Genomic DNA, 23558 nt, shown 5'->3' with positions numbered 1-23558 from the left:
GCAGAGGATTCATAGAGGTGACAAAGCTAGATGAGGACATGAGAATAATTCAGGAGAACACAAGGAAACCAGAGAACGTGTAACAGACCTGTATATTCCAGACCAGCTGATTGATGGGATGGTGTGTTGACCGGCAGGGTTTGGCAGACCAGAGCATCTTCTTGTGTCTTAAACAGGCATCTCTCCACTAACAGCTGGTGTGGTCACTTGGAACACGGCTTTAATAAGTCATTATTATATTTTTCAGCCTTTCATCCAGCAAATCAGAATGACTCAGTACAAACTCCTTTATGATATATCCTAGCCACATGCAGGGTAATAATGCACAGGATTTTCTATATTGAAAGAATACTTTTCTGGCAAAAAATAGAAAGGATAACAAAAAGCACTTTTTTCTTAATGGTAGCAGTGTAATGTATTTTGCAATGAATTTGTAATTTTTCTGTACAATAGTTTTGATAATTTATAGTACTTTGATGTCACGTAGCCATTGTATCAGTTGAAGTAATACCTGTTTACTAACAAGAGTCTGAACAAAGTCTTTCCTACTTTTTTATCCCTTTCAGAGAACCAACAATTCTTTAGGAACTTTGAATACTGAATGACTCTCAATCACCGTCAGCTTTAGTAGAATATCTTTCTTATCTTAACAAGTGTCTTATGTGATGGAAGAAGACTTAAGAGTGATGGTGATGGGGGTACACATTCCATTTATCCAGCCCAAAATAATACAGTACAATAAAATATGAGCCACAGTATACTACCAAAAGTACTCCTTGGGAGAAAGCTAAATATTCTGAAAAATCACATTTTCCTTCAAGCCTGTTAGTAGCAAACCATCTTTTGCACAGCAGGATGTTTCCCCTAGTACTCTCTTAAAGGGGCACGATGTCCCCTTGGGGCCAAATTTCCCCTCCAAAGAAAAATTTTAGTGCTAGGATAATTTGATGTAATTGTAAGAGGCTGTGAGCTCCACATCCTACTCCTCCGCCATCTTGATCCGACAACCTAGTGTTAGGATCATTTGGACTCCATTCCCCAAACTGAATGTTTCAAGAAGGCTGTGAGAATTCCAGTCTCACAAAGGGAAAAAAAGAGAGAAGAGGGCAAGATGTTTGGTTTTGTTCGTTACTGTTTTTAAAACTCTGTGTGCTAGCACACCAAACTCTTGTCTGTAATTTACCTTTGTCGCTATTGTTTCTGTATCATACTGGAAGTCTGGATTCTAGAGAATGAATTAGGAAGTGGGGATTTTCCCGGGTGTGACCCGAATTCAGTTGTGACCATGTTCTGTGTTTCCGACATAGGAGAGTTGTGCTGCTGACTAGATCTTCTTGAATGTTGATAAACACGAATGACTACTACAATACATTTTGTGTTGCTTGTTGGATGAATTTGCATGTTAACTGTAGACCAATATAGATTTGCCTTTAAGACTCTGGAAAAGCTACATAGTCATCATTAGTTTCTATTACTTCTGCATCCAACGAAAGCCATTTTTTACCAAACTGGAAAACCAGAGGCTTTTCTTAATTTCACATACTGTAACAAATATGAATTTAAAATTGTGAAAATGCTCTGGTTGCTCTAAGCCTAATTAAGAATGTTTGTAATTAATAGGTTGCTAATTACTTACTAAAGCTAAAAAGGAAAAAAAAAGGCATAAAATGACCTTCTACTGATTAGATTTTCAGTTTTTCCCTAAACTGGAAATGCCTCATTATAAATAGGATCTATAATTTTGTTTCATAAAACAAAACAAATCAATGTTTTATGTAAAATATTAATATAAGTATGTACAAATTAAAATAATCTAAATCCAGAAAATCGCAGTCCTAAAAGTTCATGGAACAGATTGTATTCATTTAGCCAGGACTATGTAGAAATAGAAAGGAAAGAAAAAAAATTTCTTCTTAACCAGAGAAAATATTAAAAACCATTGCAGAAAATGGATTTTGGATTCCAAACATTTTCGACAGTGTAATAGAAATTTTTCTGTAATTTTCTTATCACTGCCTCTTTTTTAAAGTCTTCATTGAATTTACCAAAAGTTACTGTAGCTTAAAAGGTTGTGTGAGCACTAACTATTGGCAGAAACTGCACTTGCAAATAAAAATAAATGTTTACCTTTTTCCCATCGTGTTATTGGAAACTGGTAATTTCCTGAATTTGCTTCTTGAATAACAAGAATGGTGTCTTTATGATCTGGGGGAATGCAAATAAGTTGCTATAAAATTAAATGTAATACCATGTTGACATGAAGCAAAGATAAATATTCCCATCCCCACAGGTTACAAGCAGTGTAAGACTATGATGTAGATACCACTATTGAGAAAAAAAAATTAAATTCTGGAAGGCCAAATTCAAGGAAAGCCAGATTCATGGCTGAAGATTCCTACTCTGCTGTTCCAAAGATGCTGAACTGATCTGAATGCTTTTACCCACGAAAGATATAAAAAGGAGATTGTTCTGGATTAGAGAAGCTCTCCGGTAGACTGGAAAAAAGTGTTGGGCCCCCTCCTCCTGTTTGGGTGACAAGGGAGACATTAACATTTATCCCATGAAGTTGAGAGTGATACTGGTAAATATAGAGTTCATTTCTCATCTGGAAATTTCAGAAAGTGAAAACCCTCAGGAAATAGCCTGAGATAGCAGGATGAGACCTCCTAATAGTAGCAATTGTGTGCCAGGGAAGAGAAAGATGAAGGCAACCTTCCCCAGGCAGGTCCCTGAAGCCACTGGAAGGCACACAAGAATACACCAATTTCTTCTGTTTACGATGGTGCATAGAGAGAGAGCAGGAAACACGGCAACCACTTAACTAAGTAATGGGGTGAAGCCCAACTTGAAGAGTGCATTGGAGGTATGCACCATGGGGGAAAACAAAGGGAAATATGGCTGCTTTTCTACAGTGGGAAGGGTCGGGGAGGAGCTGAACCTTACTCTATAAACCACATATATCATCTACAACACAACCACTCTAAAAGCAGAGGCTGTAGTCTTCAGGTGGACACAAATGAAACTCAGGCATCTCCTCTTCCTCAACAGCATTTCCAAGGCAGCTGACTGCAGCCAGCTGGGCTACTGGAATCTCCCTTCCCCACAGCTCCCCATAGGTTTGAGCCACGAGTTAGTCTGAGACTCCATGATTTGAGGGAGGGACTCAGAAGAAAGAAAAGGAGGATAAGAAAGCACTCCTTGTCCCCTGCCACTGCCTATCCACTCTACTTCTTTCTCTCTGATACAAGTTTAGCTCAAGCAAAGGGGAGGGGAGTTATTTTGATTTTGAATGAGATTGATTTTTTTTTAATGGATTAGGCAGATGGAATCAGTCTGAGTTATGGTTGTGTCCCCATTACCCACTGGGACGAACACACTCAGTAGCAATTACTAGAAAAATAAAATCATTCCATGAAGTTATCAACTCAATGAGTTCAGACTCGTTGGACAGACTGATCCAGCGATTGTCCCTGTGTCATCAAAGAAATGGTAATGAGATTTGAGGCAGAGAAACGATTGATTTGGTCTGAAGCAGCTACAAAATGTACAAGCAAGAGCAGTTCTGTGAAAGTGACACAATATAGTACAAATCCAAATTGTAGAGCAAACCCATCAACTTAAGCCTTGAAATGTGTGCATTTTGAGTTAAGTGAATAGATGACCTTAGTGTGGGTTCTGCCAAATGGAGAACCTAAGACAGACACACAAGTCCTTCCTGGAAGATGATCCCAGGAAGCTCTTTCAACATGGCAGAATAGAGACATGAGAGCAAGAGTGACAGAAATTTGAAAAAAAGGTGTGTATTAATGAATGGGTCACCACTATGGGTGCCTGGGGCTCAGTCCCACTGCAGACCTTCTGGGAGAGATGCTCCAGAATCATCCTTCTAGCAGTGAAATGGCTGGGGTATTTATCCACCACCTCCTATCCCTGGTTTGTTGAGAGTTGCTCCATCTAGGGCATCATCCCCCAGAACGTCCATCTTGCCCTGTAGGTGGGCAAGGTTTTTTCCCTCCAACTAAGAGGGAGGGAGACACGGGGAGCTGTGGGCATGTACAGAAACTGCCAGCAAACGAGCTCCAGGAAGGACCGAGGGAACATGAGTGGGGCCCCAGCAACGTCTCCTACATAAATAGATCTGATGAAGGATAAAAAGGGGACTTGACAAAGTCTGAGGGTTCCTGATTTCTGAATCAAAATATACTGTTTTAAAAGCAAAGGGATTCCTTATCCTGAAAGGTTTGCCCATATAGCAACTGCTTTGATAATTATGTCTCATCATCATTGGCAGCATTTTGAAAAATCATTAAAGCTAGAAAGGACTTCAAGGTCACATATGGTCCACCTTAACTGAGCCTAAACAAGTCCCCAACAACTTGCTCAATGACAACACATGAATCATGATACCTGAATACACCGCGTGCACACACACACACACACACACACACACACACAGAGTTCTGTTCCATGTGGGCAGGGATTCTTACCTATTTCATTCACCGATGTGTCCCCAGCACGAGACCAGGGTCTATAAAACACAAGATCGGTGCTACCAAATATCTCATTTGTCACATAAGCCTTTGTGACCTTCCCCAGAAGACAAACTGACAGGTTCTGCCAGTTTAAATGACAACTGAAGTAGCCATCAGCCCTGGAGTTCTTAGATTAATTTTGCACCCTGGACCCTCTTGGCTGTCTGACGCCTATGGAGTCCTCAGAAAACTGTTTTAAAATGCATAAAGTAAAATACATAGGCTTATAAAGGAAACCAATTAAAGCATAGTTATCAAAATATATATTTTAATGTTATGGTTATAATGCATTAAATAACAAGATCTGTGATGGGTCTAATAACTGCCATAATTTCCAATAAGGAATATAAATGATTTTTGGAGGTATTTGCAACAAATATAATGTGGTAATTTCTGCTGATGACCTATACCTAGGTCCTGCTTATACTACAGTGGTTTGGTGCCTATGTTCATAATTGAAGGAGATGCTACCTTTCATTTGAGGTGAGTAAAACTGAAGGTGTAGTTTTTTCTCATCCAAATTCATGGACTCCAACCATCTCCCCAACACCCCCAAACTGACAACCTCCTGAGCAGTTCACTGGGCTGGGGATGGAGAGAATCCTTGCATAGAAACATACTCTGAATTCAAAATAAACTGACACAGAAAACTGGATGCCAGATTAAACAAACAAACAAACAAACCCTGCATTAGTCTTTTTGGGTCTTTCATGTACATGTATGGCAGGTAAAATTTGAACACACATTTTAATAAGGATGCTAGAAAAATATCATTAGTAATACCCCTTATAGAGCATTTCCAGTGTGTCAGGCGCTGTGCTAGGGACTTAAATGTACTATCATACATCCTCAAATAACTTTGCAAGGAGAGGGCAGTGAACTCCATTTTCAGATGAGAAAATGAGCACAGAGAAGCCCAGTAATTTGGCTAATATTGCAGGTAGGCTGATAGCAAAGGCTTTCTTAACCAGAAGTTGTCATACTGCTAAATCAGAATTATCTGGAGAGAACAAATAGTCAGAATACCAATTCTAGGGTCTCACCATAGAGATTCTCAATCATTGGGTTGATGCCCTAGAACTGACATTTTTCAACGACCCCCTGAGATGATTCTGATACAGGTTGCTTGCAAACTGCACTTTGAGACCCACATTGAAAACTGTGTCTATCTGTTTCAGGTTGCTTGGGTGTTTGTTCCAGGGAGGTGTTTGTGCCCAGTGCTGGTTTGGACTACCCTCCCCTGTAAACAACCCCAGTGCACGCACTGCCTGCTACCTCCACCAGACGCTGCAGGTCATTCCTTCCATCTTCCTCCCACTTCTCCATTCTCATATCTCTGTTGTCTCCCCCATCCATGTGGCTTTGACAAGTCTTTGTTAATGGAAACATTAGAATTGGTGAGAAAAGAGTGGTTATAGTTTAGAGGGCTTTCTTGGGGTGGGGAACAGACTTCTCTGTTCTCTGAGGCAGCTTCACTGGGAGCTATTTGCCAAAAATGGGGGAACCCTGCGAAGAACCACGCTCAGAATTGAAATCAAACTCCTCCTTCCCCCAAAGAAACATGCATATGGTTCATCCAGCCTGGCTTTTCCAGGCCAGCAGAGCAGCAACCAGACACAACATCTTTTTGTGTCCAGACGCGTTTGTGTTTAAAACTCCAGTAAAAAAGAAAAATGACAGTTAAAGGGGTAATTGAGCATCTGTGGATTATCTGTTTGTTTTCTTTCCCATCTCTGAGCTCAGGAAACAATGCAAATAGACGAGCCACCCCACAGCTTGTTCCTGCTGCAGGAGCCTCTGTGAAATGCAGGACAATGGCAATGAACATGAGTCATCCCTCCGGACACTTTGCCTTGTCCACCCATAGACCACTGGCTCTGCCCTCATCAGGAGGCTCCCTTTTATTCTGCTTAGTTGATGATGAAGATAAAAAAGAGCTAAGAAAAATAAGGCGATGTTCATAGAAATTAGGCTGAACTTGAGACCTAATTTTAGGACTGCTAAATAAAGATGCCGTGATTAATAATAACAATAACAGATGTAGTAATAAGGCGTTTTATACATACTGAATATCACAGGTGGAAAAAAATCACTCTTAATTTTGAGAATTAAGAAATTTGGATTCTAGAAAGATTTAATTAGCTTAGACACAGGGACGTAGCCATATGGCAACACTTTGTTAGAGCGCCGGGGCACTTTGTTCTGTTTAGAATGACCTGTGTGTGTGTGTGTGTGTACACACATGTATGCGTGTGTGTTTTCCTGTCTGTTCTCCCCCATAGACTCCCAGTTGTCATTTACTACTGTACACCCAGCACTGAGCCTGCACTCAGTAGGTGCTCAAAAACTGTTTGTTGAATGAATGAATGACAATTCCAAAAATAGTAATGAGTCCTGTCTTGTGAAAGCAAAATTTTAAAAAAATATGAATTTACTTTTGTAAAAGTAGATTAAATTAAGTAAAGATGGAGTTTTCAGAGGTACAACTCAGAAAGCCTAAAAATGTTTTCTAAAGGGGATACATCTAAGCATCTGTTTCTCCCCAGATCCTTGAATGGTTCCAGATAAATAGGAAGTTTCCTAAAAATACATGAGATGCTAAAAGGGAAAGGGCTTGTCATGTCTGCGGCGTGGGGGTGAGATGATCACAGATGACGGAAGGGTGGAGGACACGTGGGTGGGGTGGGGGTTGTCTGCCTCCACTGGCACCAAAGGCATCTCTTTTTTCTTGTACAACAGGCAACTTTCATGAGGAATCAGGGCTTGTTCCTCACTGACCAGGCAGACACTGAGAAGAAGTCATGCAGGGAAAGACCGAGGTTGCCAGAGCAGCAAACAAATGGATAATAGGAGAGCAACTGGCTGATAGTTATCAAGATTTGCTGGTATAATGAACTTATAAGGATGTGCTACTGTCAACAATTGAAGACTTGGGGAGATAACTCATGAGCTTCCTCTCATATGGTGATGATTTTACAGGGTAGAGGGATTCCCACCCTAACACCAAAGAAAAGGATTTCCCCTACCCCTGCTCAGATCTTCTGAAAAATGATTATGTAGAAAGTGAGTGAAATCCAAACTATGTACATTTCTCTAGGGAATTTCAGTAAATTACATTTTATCACAAATAAAACTCAACCTAAGCTACTATGTTCAGTCCAGCTTTTTAATCCAAAGTGAAATGCCAGACTCAAGACCAAGAAGCACCAGAAGCTATATTAGACCAATCGTTCAAGAGGTGCCATTATTAAAACTACTTCTATTTGCCAAAATAAATCCACGTTTTTTTCACCTGGAAAAGCCAACTCCCCCGCCCCCCCCCCTTTGTTTCCTTGCTCTCTCTTTGCTTTTCCCCTTGCAGAAATGAAATCCCGTCTTCATCATTCCCCTCTCTCCTCTGGGTGCCCCAGAAACCATTTTAGTTTGTTTTCTTGTTTCAAGAAAGCATTCAAATGTTAGACAGTAGTGTGTTTTAATTCATTTTGTAAAACAAACTCACATGGATTGATTCTTCAGGTCCCCTTACTTGGACCTGTCACACTATGAAGTCCAAACAACTCTGCATAGTTACATTAAACAGGTTCTTGTGCTGTGAATTCACTGGGTTCAGGTAGCAGTGAAACATTCCCAAGACAATCACTAGACATGCAGAACGCCAGCCAGAAGCATGAGTCACTTTCAGCGGTCTTGCTGCAGGGAGCATGAGGCTGTATTTTGTGTACGATGACAACAGTATAGGGTAAGCCATCTGTGTTCAAGGGAGCAAAGCCTCCAATATTCCTCTCAAAGCTTAAGGGGTGTCTTTCCGAACAAAGTGTGGTTTCAATCCCTAAACTTCAGAGTCAGATACCTCTCCGAGTTTTATGAGTTGCTCCTTGGAGAGTCAAAGCCAAGCCACGATGAGTGTGAAAGCTGCTGACCCCTTCCTTCTACTCCCCAGCAACTGTCCTTCACCCCATGAATCCAAAAGAATCCCCCCAGCCCGGGGTTTAAGCATGGATGCAGGTCAAGCGAGCCTTGAATACCCAGGTCTGTTTGATTGCAGCTATGTTGGTATATTCCATGTACAGGTGGAAAGTGCTTTTGTTTTTCTACCTGATCCAGCCAGTGGAGGGGGGCTGGGGTCTGTCTGTCTAATAGTTTCTAGCCCATGTGCTTATATTGGGATCGGTCCCTAGGGATCTGGACCTGGTTGGCAGTCATTTTGTGGTGGAGATGGTAAATTACCAGCGTTACCACAATGACGAGGCCCAAGATGAGCCCCAAAATCAGGGGCAAGGTTTCCTCCAACTGCTCCCGCTCATCCACTGGGCATTTATGCTCTGAAATGGGAAAGAAGAAGAAAAGCAATGAGCTCCTGCCAAAACATTCTGAATCATAAGTCTGCTCAAGAAAACTAAAAGGCAGATAGAGGTGAGAAGATTTCTCAAGGAAACTTCAGAGATATTTTCTTTTTCAGAAACAATATTTCCCAACCAAACTTAAGGCCCAATCTAAAATTTCTGCATAGTGTAAAATAAAAATACATCAGTTAAATAGGGCAACATTCAGGTTATTGGATTCCTGGCCAATGTCAATAAAACTTCCAAATGACTTATGCAAATTTTTGGAGTTTGGGCATTAGGCACAACCACCATCATTTTTATTATTTATTTAATTTTTAAAACTTTTTACTGGTGTATAATGTACATAGAATAGCAGACAAAATACACCTTTTAGAAAGTCTGAAATTACCAGGTGTTGTCAGTGATACAGAGCAATTGGAGCTCTTGTCCACCGTTGGTGGGAAATGGTACAATCACTTTGTAATAAGGTAAGGATAAATATACACCTACCTTATAACCCAGCATTCCACTCCTAGGAATTTAACCAAGAACAATGAAAACATATGGACACAAAAAGACTTGAACATAAATGTTCATAGAAGCTTTATTCATAAGAGCTTAAAACCAGAAACAACCAAAATGTCCATCAGAGTAGAATGGATAAATAAACTGTGGTATATTCATACAATGGAATATTAATCAACAATTAATGAACAAAGGAATGAACTATGGCTACATGTAACAAAATGGATGCATCTCAAAAATATTATGTTGAGTGAAAACTGTCAGACACAAAAGAGTACATGTTGTATGACTCCATTTATATGAAGTTCAAGAGCAGGCAAAACTAAGTCTATGGTGACTGAAGTCAGAGAAGTAGGGAACAGTGTGTTTTGCAGAACAGGACACAAGAGAACTTCAGGTGTGATGGAAATGTTCTGAATGCTGATTTAGGTGAGGGTTATGTGACTGCAAGTATAGGTAAACACATATTGAGTTAACACTTCAGATTTGTGCGTTTTGATATATGTAAATTATACCACCATTTTAAAAAAAGTGTAGAGTTTGATGGATTTACACCACACACATCAGAACTGGTATCAGAATTGTGGTGCCAAAAGTATTAGCTTTAAATGGATAAAAATTTGGTATAGTTATGGGGAAAATCATCTAATACACCATCCTTTAAAGAAGATAGAGGAGAAAAGCATGGTGTATTTTGGCAAAAAATTATGGTTAAAATATTATTATAGTTTATTTATTTAAAAATTGTTCTGTTGCCTTAGGAGAAAACCTGAATTAAACACATCACTGGAAGAAGAATATAAAGGGAGTATTAAACTATGGACAAGAAGTCAAAAGTAATTATGGGAAAATAAGGGGATGTCAAAAATTATCATGAAAAATACTGAATCCCCTTCCCCACCCATCCCCATTCATTAAGTGGTCAAAGAAAGGGGAATTCCTGAGCCCTCTTTCCCTTACCCACCATTCCAAACTCCACAAAGCTCTAGAAACCACAAGTACTTTGTATCATTCATTTGGCAGCAAAAGCTGGTTGCTCTGATTCTCATTTCTCCTCCTTAGCATGAAGATTCATATATTTCACTGCAGGAAACAGATTCATTAATCTGTTTGATTACAGGAGCTTCCCTGAGTCTTCTGGGTCTTATATAATTTATGGACAATGCACTGTATTATCTTCCTAAAGTCCAAAATTATTCAGAATTCTGAAAAACATCTAGCCCCAAGGGTTTTAGGTGAGAGATTGTGAACCCATTAAAAAAAAAAAAACACGCATTCCCCTCTCAGGCTTAAGCCACTGTCTTCAAACTCTGCCTTTGACCCCCAGGAAAAACAGTATTTTACATTACAACCCAGAACATACGTAAACATACATAACTAAAACCAAAGTGTTATAAAACAATGGTTTTCCTTACTTTGTTCCTCTAATAATTTAGCCTCTATACTATTCTCTTTCATTTAAAATAGTGCTGGTCATGACCCACTAAAGCAGAGGTTATAATCTTTTTAGTGTTAGTGTAATGAAAGTATACCCCTTCTCAGAATACTTATAACTGCATAAAAATAAAATACATACGATTACAAAGAAAACAAACTACACTGAAGTGCATTTATTAAAATATTTTAAAATAATATGAGGGACAGTTATATAAATAAATAAATATATATATATATATATATATATATATATATATATATATATATATATATATATATATTAGTACACAGGTATACTGGCTGTGATTGCAAAGTCGGGAGAAGCATAATTGTTACTTTGCAAGATCTACACAAACATGTGGGAAGAAAAAGACTATTATTTATATTGGTGGCAAAGTCATAGGTATGACTAATACTACTGTGGGTTGTTACCTTTATTTATAATTGAAGGAAATGTTAAACATTAATTAGAACTTAATGAAAATAAAGATGTAAATGTTTCCTACTGAAATTACAGACCCCCTGAATTCTATACACAAACCCTATGCACTCCAGGGTTAAGATCCTGTGCAATGAACTGATTATACAACCCACAGATTATAGAGCAAGGACAGCTGGCCTCCATCTCTGCCTGGGAGAAGAGCATCCCTTGGCTTAGCCCAGCTCAGCATCTGGCTTTGGGTGCTCGGAGACCCCTGACTCCCTGTTCATCTCCACAGGTCTTGGGGTCCCTCACACCTCTGCCCTGGCTGGACTTACAGTTCTAGAGAACACAAAACCGAGGCCCAGGGTGGATGGCCCATGATTGGAAAAAGCACCAACCAGCCCAGTCATTGCAAAGAACCAGATGAAGGCAGATCAGACAAAATTGTGTAAATGCCAGCTGCCAGCTCAAGTCCCCTCAACCATAAACCTGGTGTGCCCAATTCAATCCTCAAACTTAGGTTCTGTTTTCTAGACGTGTGTGTTATTTTGTTTTGTTTGATGACCACAACATTTTAAAGTTGTATTTACTCCCTGAGGCAAACACACTGTAAAAGCTCTTAATGAAAAGCAGCTCCAAACGAACAGCATTGAGATGGGCCACGGACAAGGAGGCAAGCTGATTGCTTTCTCCAGCTCTGCTAGTGCCACAGACTTTTTTTTTGTTGGAGAAGGTGGGCAAGCCTTCTGCTGGCCGTGCTTCCCTCTGCTGTCTGATAGGGCAACTGGAGGGAGGGGCTTGCCCCTCTTTCCATATCTTCTCTGGACTGGCTCGGGACTCCTGTAACCTCAGCAAAATGTATTTTGTGTACTGAGAAGCTGTTAGGAGGAGTGGGCTTTGGCGATCTTTGGCTGGAGACAAGCAGATACTCTCACCAAGATGTAAGCACAACAGTAAATAAGAAAACGATTACTGATTGATGCCACTGTGTGCCAGGAGCATCCCTGTGCACAAGGAAGAGCTGTATAAACTCTTTCCCACTAGACTGTAAGCTCCATCAGGGCAGGGAATGTTCCTATATCCTAGTCCTGGGTGTACTGGTGTACAGACACTGACAGGGTCCTATGACCTTGGTATTCACCATTCCCACCCATTCCAATGGGCTTTGACAGGCAGGTTAGACATCCTGGAGAGTCAACGCCCCCCTTCCCCATCCCAGCAGCCATCAGTGGCAGATGGGAGTTGGAGGGTAATTCGGGTGAGTACCACACTCTTTCCCAGAAGTTCCAGTAGTGTGAGCCCTGGTGCCCACAGTGCTAACCTGCTCACTTATGCACCTGTACTAGCTTCCTTGCCTTCCCATCTCACTTCCCCACTCCCCTAGCAGTGCCTTCTAGAACCACCTAAATAAAGGACTTGCCCTTACATACTTATAGAGGAAGTGCTTCTTGGGAAACCCAACCTAAAACACTAGGCTCCAGAGCAGTAGCAAGAACAGAGAATTCTACAAATGGCTGGCTATGTGGCCCTGTGCTAGGCCTCTGTATTCCAGCCCTCGACACAGTTCTCTGTGGTGTTAATAACAGAATTGTCTCCCTCTGGATGCTTCCCCAGGAGGCTCTGAGATGGAGCAACTACTCAGGTGGCATGTTTCTTGGCTAGGAGGTGTCATGCAAACCACAGGTGTACACAGCACTCTGGATCAGCATCAGCACATCATGCCCTGGTTTGCAGCATGGCAGCCAGTCTTGGGGCGCTCAACTGGGGGTGATGTACATTCATTTCCACTAAAACACAGATCACTTGTCCTATAGATCTGGGTAAAATACAGATCAGGTGGTATCTCCCAAACACACTGTTAGAAACAATGATAAGCTCATGAATTCAGAGCACCCGACAACCTTTCTGAAGATGGCCCCCTGCATTCACATGTTTGGTACAGTTGCTCAGCTGCAGCAGCTGAGGCTTGGAGAGGCTAAGAGCACAGGATCTGATACCCAAAGACACGTTCCTGTCCCAGCCCTGGCAGCCACAAGGAGCTCAGTCTTGGCCAGTAACTTTACCCCTGAGCCTCAGCTTCTCCCCTGTAAACAGGGATCTCAGTACCTTCTTCACAGGTCTCTTTATTTGTTTGTTTCCCCCTTTGAGAATTAAGACGGGCCCAGTCTATATGTGGTGACTTAAATGCCCATTAAACCTGAGTGTTTAACAAAGGGGCACAGAGGCACCTTCGTGTTCCATTACGTTTCTTCTGTCTTTATGCGTGAGAGTCACCTTTAATTCAAGCCATTGAAATACTCAGGCTGATCTGTTCCCTCCCAGTGATGCATCCTCCATGCTAGCACAGTCAGAATTCTCCTGGGGCCTCAAAGGGACTCACTACCAGGAATGAATTGTGGAAGGACAAGTTACCCAACACCAGCTGAGACACATGGGCTGCCTTGAACTGCAGGCTGAGAGTTGCCACACCAAGTGTACCTGTTATAGAAATAAGCTGGCCTCCATGGATTGGCCCCTCGGTGGTTTATATTTTCACTGCAGGCTGAGACCCACATCCAATTATTAAAAAAAAAAAAAACAAAACACCCTAAACAGACATGTTTAGCCATTTAGGGCCTGTCTGCTTTGCCTACAAATCTCACCCAACAGCTGTTACCCACTGATAGGATAGATAAGGCCCTAAGCTTCTGCTGTTCCCCGAGCTCTCTGACCCGAAGATTCCTCCCCGTGCTGCTAAGTGACATCACCTAGACCCATAAGCACCCTCCTGACACCCCTCTCCCTGCCAGGACATCCCTTATCCTCCTTTCCTTTGGGATAGTGGTCCCCAGGGTGCTGTAAGCCTTCTGCTGGACAGTCCCATGCTGTGAGGGGCTTTCTTTACACAACCTGCCCAAGTGCCACCCAATGAAGGTTGTGTGTTGCTGCCTCTCATGGTCATATCACTTGATCAGCTCAAAATCCCTCAAATCCCTCTAGCAACAGTTTGCCATGGACCAGCAGTATCAGCAAGGAGTTTGCTAGAAATGGAGCCTCTTGGGCCCCGCCCCCAGACCTATGGAACCAGACTTGACTTGGCATGTTAACAAGATCACCAGAGCTGTGCAGTGATCTGGAGCCTCTGGGCTACTTTCATTGGAGGTCAGCGTAGTAGCCAAGCTCAATGGTCTAAAGGGATTTGTGTGATAAAGATGCCATCCCTATCTGGGCTGCTTTCAGCCTCTATGAGTGTCCACTAACCCATTTCACTGACCCTTCCTTGCTTTTCTCAGAATCTATGAAGGAGGCAGGTGGGAGACTGCAGACTGCCAGGCATGACCCCCTTACACAGGGAATAGGTTCTTCACTGGAAGCCCTTATGCTGCAGGTCCTGCTTGCACATGACAGAACGCGTGTACACAGCCCTGCAGTGGGCGTCAGACATAGGACCAGATGCCCTCCCCACCGCCACGCAGGCAGGCTTCACTCACCCACACAGGCATTAGCAACACATCAGAGCCTCTTTCTATTCTGGGGAGTGGGGTCCAAGTGCCAGGTCCCGAAAAGGCACTCCAAAAGGAATCTTTCAGATTCCACCAAATCAAATAAAATGATCTCTTACAAAACACACTGGGGGCAGGTGCTGAGAGCCACAGACAGGAGGAACCAGGAACAAAAGGAGCCCTGCCACACAAAGGCACATGGATTCAGTGAGTGATCCTGAATGAGGCTTGCCTCCTCCCAGGAGTGTCAAGGCTTGAGCCCCAGGGCACCAGACAGGAGGCAACACCCTAATTATTCCCCAGAAAAGCCTGGGTGAGACAAGAGCAATTTGCTTGTGCTTAATATATCTGTGTTTGGGAAGTTATACATGCTTACAAACTCTCTAAATCTATCCATTCAAGCCCTGGAAGTGGATAAAAACTGCTTTTTATGCAAAAACATCATTAAATCTATGCCAAGAATATCACTGATTTTTAGGAAAATAGCTCTGGTCCTTATTCAGTACTCATTTACTCTTATTTTGTACACAATTCTAACATCTATGAGATCTGATTTCTCCATTCATAAATGACTATAAACAGGAACTTAGAAATAACCCAGAGAGGGTTAGGGTGAGACTGTGATAAGGAACTAGTAAAAGCAGCAATTATAGCACCAGTAGTACCAAGAAATGAAGAAGTGTCTAAAAACCATTGACCAGAGAAACACAAAAAGTAACTAGAGACTACTGAAAGTACCTATACAAACTCAGAAGTATCTATGGTAGGGACCCTGGGGTCTATGTGATCCAATATTTTCAAAATGAATTCTGGGCCATCCATAATCATAAGTCCAATTACTTTTTTTTTTTTTTTTTTTTTCGGTACGCGGGCCTCTCACTGTTGTGGCCTCTCCCATTGCAGAGCACAGGCTCCAGACGCTCAGGGTCAGCGGCCATGGCTCACGGGCTTAGCTGCTCTGCGGCATGTGGGATCTTCCCGGACCGGGGCATGAACCCGTGTCCCCTGCATCGGCAGGTGGACTCTCAACCACTGCACCACCAGGGAAGCCCAGTCCAATTACTTTTAATTGCATTTACTATTTTCAGTTTAAGAAAGACACTACTGCATTTTATAAATACTTTCATAATCAACAGTATTTTTTAGTGTTAAGATCTTGGCGTTTAGTTTAGTTTCAATTTTGTAGGAAACACATTAAGGTGGAATAGCCCATACAGGTAAGAGCCATAACAGGTAGGCATGGCGCTGCTGTACTAAATCTATTAAATTCTGATTTGCCTGTCTTTGAAGCATTTGCAAGTCTCTATTAATTGAGCCCACAGCTTCAGAATATCAATTCAGCCAAAGTTAACAGGACATCTGCAATGTGCCAAGCACTGTATTTGGTGCTAAAATTACAAAGATGAATAAGAAGGAGGCTTTTCTCTTTAGGACAGTTTAACTTAGTAATTCCTAAATGCCTTCTGAATAAATCATGGGGGGAGGGATTCTATTCCGTATACTTCGAATGGGAGGGGCATTTAATGAAAGCTGGACTCCTTGGGACTGATTTAAGGATTTGTGTGTGACCCAGGTGGGGATTCTTTAATATCCTACACATTCGAATGGTTGTATTCACCTGGGGACCGCCAGCCCAAAGGTAGGCATCCATAAAGCAGTCAGAATCTCTCCTCATTTCTTAACCACAAGGAATAAATGAGAATATCAAACTGCCTTTAACAACCTCCTCCAGACAACAGAGAGAGAGAGAGAAAAAAAAATGAATGGAAGAATTCACTTACTCCACTTGCCCAGAGTAAATTGATGCTAGATTTGGACAAATTGCAGAATGTGAGCTCCTCTCCTGCCCTTCTCCTGGGATGCAGAGAACCAGGAGAACCTGCCCCAGCTGGATCCTGCCTGATCCCCTTCCAGGGCTCGCATAGACTGAGAAGAAGCCTTCTTGCATGCCCCAGAGGGAGCAGATCAGGGACCTTGCCTCCTTGGAATCTCGTGGGTGTCCCTCCACACAAAGGTGAGAGCTGGACAGAGGCAGGTCTTCGTGAGTCTGTCTCTGTAACCTGTACACACACACACACACACACACACATACACACACACCTCTATTGCATTCTGGTCACACAAAAACTTAGACTCACAGTGGTAGGACCTAGGGCTGGAAGTGTCTAGAGACCATGGTGAAACTGATGCCCACACAAGCAAAGGACCTTCTCCAACCCATGGCTCTCTCAATAGCTGCTTGGGATTTTTAGCTGCCTTTTCCTTGGGAAACCTGCATCAAAATTATATATTTTTTTCAGCTGACTTTCTTATCTTTCTCCCTATCCACTTTCCTTTTTTGGCAAAGGAGGGGAGGAAGGGAAAGATGAAAAAAGAAGGGAAAAAAAGAAGGGAGGGAGGAAGGGAGAAAACAGAAAAAGAAGGGAGGGAGAGAAAGAGAGAGGAAAAGAAGGAAGTGAAGGAGGAAGAGAGAGAGGGAAGATGAAAGAGAAAGCCATTGAAGTTGATACAATTCAGCTTGTTGCCTTTAGTCTTTGAAAAATTATAGAGGGAGGCAGCGCCATGATGTCCTAGAGAAAGTCCAAGTGGTAACAGCCTGGTACCCTGGCAGGTTGCCTTCCACATCCATCTTGAGGTCAGCCTTTGCTTCCTTCCTCTCCCTCTCCTCCTGCCTCCCCACCGACCTACCTTCACTGAAGACAAAATCAGAGATGATGTCAAAGGGCTGGATGTGGACCGCAGACAGGATCATGGTGACTGTCTTCTGTGGATCACTGGAGGCTAGTGAAATGGTCTGCTGAGCTTGACATTCATAGGACTTTCCAGCTGGCGTGACCAAGGCAGAGAGATGATGCGAGTTGGCTGTGTGCTTCCCGGCTGCAGGGAAGGCCCAAAGTAATGGTTAGGCCCCTAGGGCTGGCAGAATCCTCCTTATGGTGATCCAGATAGTTGACCTTTGCCTCTTAGCCCAGACCCCCACTCTGATCCTCTGCTGACATGCCCTGTTGCCTTGCTCGGCTGGGGCTATGCAAATGTGAATGCACCCATTCTTTCATGAGCATGGATTTCTTAAATATTAATTTGGAATTTCCTTTTGGAAGAATAAAGTGATACCTAAAACCCCAACCCTTTTTACTATATAAGACCTAACAACAGAGATTCCAAAGATCCACAAAGAACAGTGACTTGGTATCCTACACCTCCCACTGGCCTGCAAAAAATAAAATATCTTCCTCAGCAAAGCATGGCTGCTGCTAGTGCTGTGAGCAGATGCCCTTGTACGCATACATATTCTTTGGAAGCCTGCCCCACCCCTTTTCCTCCTTTTCTGGATTAAGGTTTTTTTTTTTTTTTCTTTTCTTTTTTTTGGTCTAATTTAACTGTGGAAATGTTTGAATATGAATTTTGATGAAGAGAAAAAATTGCCCTTTTTACTGCGATGATAAGGGGTGAAACGGAAAAGATGACATATGTATTCTTGTACATGTTCAACAAAAATCTTTTCCCAACTCAGGTGCCCAGGTGATGGAAGGCTTCATTATGAGTAGATCAGACAATTTACAAAATAAATACATAAATTTAAATGTGGTCTTTGATGGTGCCTGCAGATCCCAGCATTGTTATTTGGAGCCTGGATATCCCTTGCCACAATATTTTTGGAGGATCTGGGTAGTTGTTGGAGTGATGGGCATGAAAAGCTAATAAATAAGGACATGGTTCAGAATCCACTCTGGGGTGGCTGCAGTGGATGACTGAAGATTGCGGTGAGGCCTGAGCAATGCGCCAAAAGATCTGAAGGCCATCAGATTCTGACCCAAAATGAAAGTCATACTGTCCCCCTTGACGTTTTAGCGCATAAGAATAAAAACCGGGGTGCAGAAGAAAATAAAAATACAGCTTTGTCCTTCTCCGTGCTTCTTTAAAGGACAAATCATAAGAAAGCCATCCTGAAGCAGCCACAGGAAAACAGTCCCTCAAGAGACATCTCATCCAGGATCAGGTGATGGGTGACAGGCTGGTCCTCAGGCCCTGGGTTTCTGCGCATCTACAAGGCCTGAAGGCCAGAGGACCCACCCGCGCTCCTGCTTGCTTCCTCCACCTTGGAGAGAAAGCCCAGGGCTAACTTGGCCTGGGAGCGCAAGGCCCTGACCCTGAGGACTTAGGCCTCCAAGCCTGAGATCCCTGCAGTGTCTGCGCTTCCCCGGGCTCCTTCCCCAGCCCTGCTGGTCTCTACTCACCACTGATCGCGTCTTTAAAATGGGTCTTCTCCGAGGAGTCATAGACAAACTGGACCTTGCTTAGCCTCCACGTCGCCTCGGGTCCCTCCGACGTGTTGTGACTTTCCTGCCGAGCGGGGGAGGCGCGCGTTATCCGCCCGAGCAGATCTGGGTGGGGAAACGGAGGGGCGGCCCCTACCCACACCCACCCGGAGCCTGCGACCCCTCTGAGTGCCCCACTAGCAGTTACCTTTACAAACAGCATTTTGAGCGCGTACGCGCGATCCACCCAGAACACCTGCAGCTCCGACTCGTTGTGGCCACAGTGGCCCTTCACCTCAGCTCCCCGGGTCAGTGAGATATCAGCCTGTTCCGTGATTAGCTGGGAACACAGACGCCCCGCACCCCCTCAGCGCGCGAGCCCCAGTGGGGGCTGTAAAGGGCAGCGCGTCCAAACTCCGGGTCGCACGCCTGGGCACTCCCTTGCGCGCGCGCTCCCAGGTCCAGGAACATGCGGTTAGATGCTCTGCGTGCAGACCCGGCCGTTAGGGAAGCAGAGAGAGGGATTTACTTTCAAAGCAGGCGGGGCGAGCAGAAGGCATTACAAGCCGGAACCCCCATGCAGCATTTGGGAGCAGCCTGCAGGGTGCAGGGGGGAAGGCGGGCGACCCAGGTCTTCACAGGGTCTTGAGGGAAGGTGCCCGTCGTCCCTGGAGCCCTAGGAGCAAGCTTCGAGGGAAAAAGTGCCTTACATCTACATAATTGCTGGCCCACACATCATAAGGGACAATAAATTTGGCTGCAAACTCTGCCATGAGACACGTCGTCCCATTTTCCCGCACCACAAATATATCTTTTTCAGGGTTAGTGGAAAGGCCTGAGAGATTCTCCACTTCTTGTTCTGCCATGATTCGAGCCATTGTATCTGCAGAAAACAAACAAAAAATCCTATCGGTTAGGGGCTCAGCGAGCCCACGCGTCTCGGGCACAAGGGTGGAGAGACATGGTGGTCTGCGGGCTTTGGGCTGACAAAGTTCCTTGCCGGCTGCAGGGCGCTCTGCGAGCCGTTTCGCTGACCTAGCGTCAACAAATTCGACTTTGTTGCTGTTAATTTATAATAAAAATAAAATTAAAAAACATTTAAAGCCTTACTAATTTGTAATCCGACTGGCCTTTTTCTTCACCTTAGGCTTTTAAACCAAAGCTTTCTGGCCAGTGCTCTGAGCCCACGAAGCAGGCCTGTGCAGCATCGTGTCTGGGATTGGCGTACAAGTGTGTGGCTCTCTGGGGAATTCCCTGCCACTGAGGGGAAGGTCCTCCCCTCCCCCCCAAAAAAGAACAAATCCGCCAAACATTAGGGCCACGTTTTGACCTTAAGCTAATGGCTTTACTGTGCCAGTTCTATTCTCTGCAAAGAGTGCACCCTGCTCTGGCGGTTGCCGAAACGCTACTCACGGAAGAGCATCAGAAGCACTCGAAGTCTATTCACGCCGAGAACGGCTCTTCTTCGGAGATCCATCCTCGCGGAGCAGCGAATAAGGCCAGTGGTGCTGCTGCAGAGGCCGCCCGAGAGGGAATCCCTCAAAGTCGCCGCTGGAGTGAGCCTGAGCGAGCGAGGGGCGGGGGCACCGAGAGGGAGGAGGGAGGGAGCGCGCGTTCCGTATGCGCTGGCGGACTTGGTGTGGATGGAGTACCGCACAGACCCGGGCAGGGTGAACGCTAGTGTGCTCACTGCAGAGGAAATGACCGCGTGGCGAGGGAGCTGTCCACGGCTGCGAGTGCTGAAAGGATTCGGTTGTATTGCTGGAGTGATTGTGGCTGGGCTTGTGCCGAGCTCCAATGAGATTTGGACGGGCTGAAATTCTCCCTGAGTCTGTTTCCTGCGCTGTAACTGCATCCGCAAAGATGATTCTATCCTGAGAAACTTAATAGCACCCTCTGACTTATTCAATATCCCTACCAGTACAGTGATTAGGTGGTGAAGACATCACACCACTGGAGTCCTGGCTTCTGAAAATGCTTCCAGCTCCTGAAGGAAAACGGTGGAGCACAAATTGTTGCTGCTTTGGGGGAGGAGGCGTAGGCAGGAATAGGGAAAGAAAATGCTATGGCAACAGCTTCCTGCATTTGGAGACATCCCCTTTCTCCCCTGCTGTCAGGAGCTCAGGTTAAACTGATGCCTCCTCAAGCGAGGCCGTTAGTCAATGCAGTATGTCTATTTGGGCTTGTTTTTTGTGAGTTCTGTTCTCTGATTGCATGAGGACTTTGAACTCTGGGGTCACCTACCTTCGCTCATTATATTGTGACTACTCTGCTAAGAGGAATGTAAGTGAACCTAAAGTTTGTTAGGGTTATGTAGCATCTTTTAGGACAGTCATACTTATACACACACACACACATGCATGCACACATATAATACTCTACAGCCTCTAGTGGGACAGAAAAAAACAAACACTACTGGGCTAATTCCTATATTTACACTTTTTAGTAGCTTGCTTGAGTTTTAAATTTTTTGCTCCATAAATAAGAATACGGCACTTTCAGCAATAGGCATACTGTCCTAATCAATTGTAGTGATGTCCAAATATTTTATTTCTTAGCGGTTATTTCATTATATGAAAAATCAACAATATAATGTCATAAAACAAACAATGTCATAATAAGGGGCAGATTGCAAAGTGTTTTCATGTGCATTGTCAAATTTGATCAGCCCTACAACCTTAGAAGGTAGGCAAGGGAAGATATACCTTATTGTGGTTGTACATACCCCAAAATTGAGGCTCAGAGAAATTAAATGACCTTCCTCAATGTCACATAGTCAGTGAAATTAAAATAGAAAAATCACAGTATTTAACTTCATAGGGATCGTTTTCATTTTTCCTTATATAATAATTTGACTCTAAAATATACCATATGTTGATTTCCATGACAAAATCTTTATTCAGTGACCAAATAACAAGCTAACACCTAAGATCTCTAGCTCACATTCCTGAAATGTATAGAGTGCTGTTTTAAGTATAATAATATTCTGACATTATGCTTGCCACGAAGTGTTTATACAATTATTTTTCAAACCTATTCCTATATCAATAATTAGATCAATAGCAGTTCAAATTATGAAGCAATGTTTAAATCAATACTGTATTTTTATATCTTTATTTTTATCTCTGTATTTTGATATTTCATCCAAACATTTCTCAATAACTTTACATAACTGAATATATATAGAAGCACTGAGACAAAATTGTGAGTGATACAAAGGCAATTATTAACAGTTGAGAGTGGAATTTGTAAAATTTATATATGCCTAATGATTTGTCATGTTAGCAATTGTTAATAAACACTTACTTTCCTGTAGCACTGTAAAAATTAGAAAGCAATGAGATATAGGTAATGGAACATTTATATATTCTCTTTTCCTCTCTCCCTTTAATAGTTAAATGAGGAAAGAAAAGAATGGATTTCAGTCCAAGATTCACTATTTCTTTTTTACGACCTTGTACAGATTTTAGTGTTCCTCACCTAAGAAAATGGGATAATAGCTCAGGGGATGTCTGGTTAGGCCAAGTGAGCCAATGATTATAAAAGCATTTTAAAAAAAGACAAATTAATTTAGACCATAAGCATTAACTGAGTACCCACTACTTGCACTATGTTTGGTAATTTGGAAACCCAAAGATAAACAAATACCATTAAAAAGTAGAAGAGATATCTGTAAAAGTTAGGACACTTTCTCTTGGGACACATTATTGCAGATACCTTAAATTATAAGTTGTTAAAAAAGCAACTGAATTAATTGATGATTAGCTGCTTTAATAATAAAATATTAGATGGGACATAGCATTGGTCATGAATCTTAAGTTGTTGTAGTTGATTTACAAATCAAATGGTGGTTCCTTTGGAAAATGGTTTCTTTCCATACCTGACATAAATGATCTCTTTGTTGACCAGCAACTGAATGAGTCAAAAGAAAAAAAAGAGGAAGTAATTTTAACTCCTCTTCTTGGGAGAATCATCTTCAAAGCATAATTAATTTAAAATCCCTTTGGGTATTTAATCTTAAACATAGCTTTACAAACACCCATTAACTTATTTGTCTATCTTTAGTGATTCTTATGTTGCAATAGGAGTCGGGTCATTATACCTACAACTTTCACCAACATTAATTAAATACTTTCTAATCATCCTTAAAAAAACCTTCAGTTCTTTAAAATTACTAAAGAGATAATAAAGGAGAAAAACTTACCATTAAATCATAGTAACAAAATTTTCCAGGATCCATTCCATTCTTCATTTCTTGAGTGGGAGAGAAAGTAGGAGAAAAAATGACGTAAACATGTACACTCATGTGGATGATAGCTGTGTCAATTTTCATCAGTGCTGCTGGCAGTCAATACAAATGTCACCCAAGTGCACTGGCTTTTGAATCTCTTCTAGATCCTCTAAGTCCTTCAAAGGATTCTCTTCAATTCTTGTATTTACTTATTGAATTAGTCTTTATGAATCTCATGCATGTCATTGAGTGGTTACTGTTTCATGGATGTGGAAGAAAAGACCCACTGTATGTATAGAACTTTTAGTTTGGATGAAAGAAAGTGAGAAGAAACATGAAGATG

The 23558-nt window shown here is 42.6% G+C and overlaps 1 protein-coding gene across 1 annotated transcript; it reads right to left on the bottom strand.

The window, feature by feature from the left end:
• Positions 1-8675: 8675 nt before the first annotated feature.
• Positions 8676-20461, bottom strand: LAMP5 (lysosomal associated membrane protein family member 5). Its single transcript, XM_060079021.1, has 5 exons — positions 20398-20461; positions 19695-19867; positions 18964-19069; positions 17414-17602; positions 8676-8854 (listed from the first exon to the last, which is right to left on the bottom strand). The coding sequence occupies exons 1-5, from the start codon at positions 20459-20461 to the stop codon at positions 8676-8678; spliced, it is 711 nt and encodes a 236-aa protein (XP_059935004.1).
• Positions 20462-23558: the final 3097 nt, after the last annotated feature.

Source organism: Mesoplodon densirostris, chromosome 16, assembly GCF_025265405.1.
Source record: "Mesoplodon densirostris isolate mMesDen1 chromosome 16, mMesDen1 primary haplotype, whole genome shotgun sequence".
NCBI classification, from domain to species: domain Eukaryota; kingdom Metazoa; phylum Chordata; class Mammalia; order Artiodactyla; family Ziphiidae; genus Mesoplodon; species Mesoplodon densirostris.
Note: the sequence above shows the minus strand (reverse complement) of the source record. Positions and strands in the feature narration are given on the sequence as shown.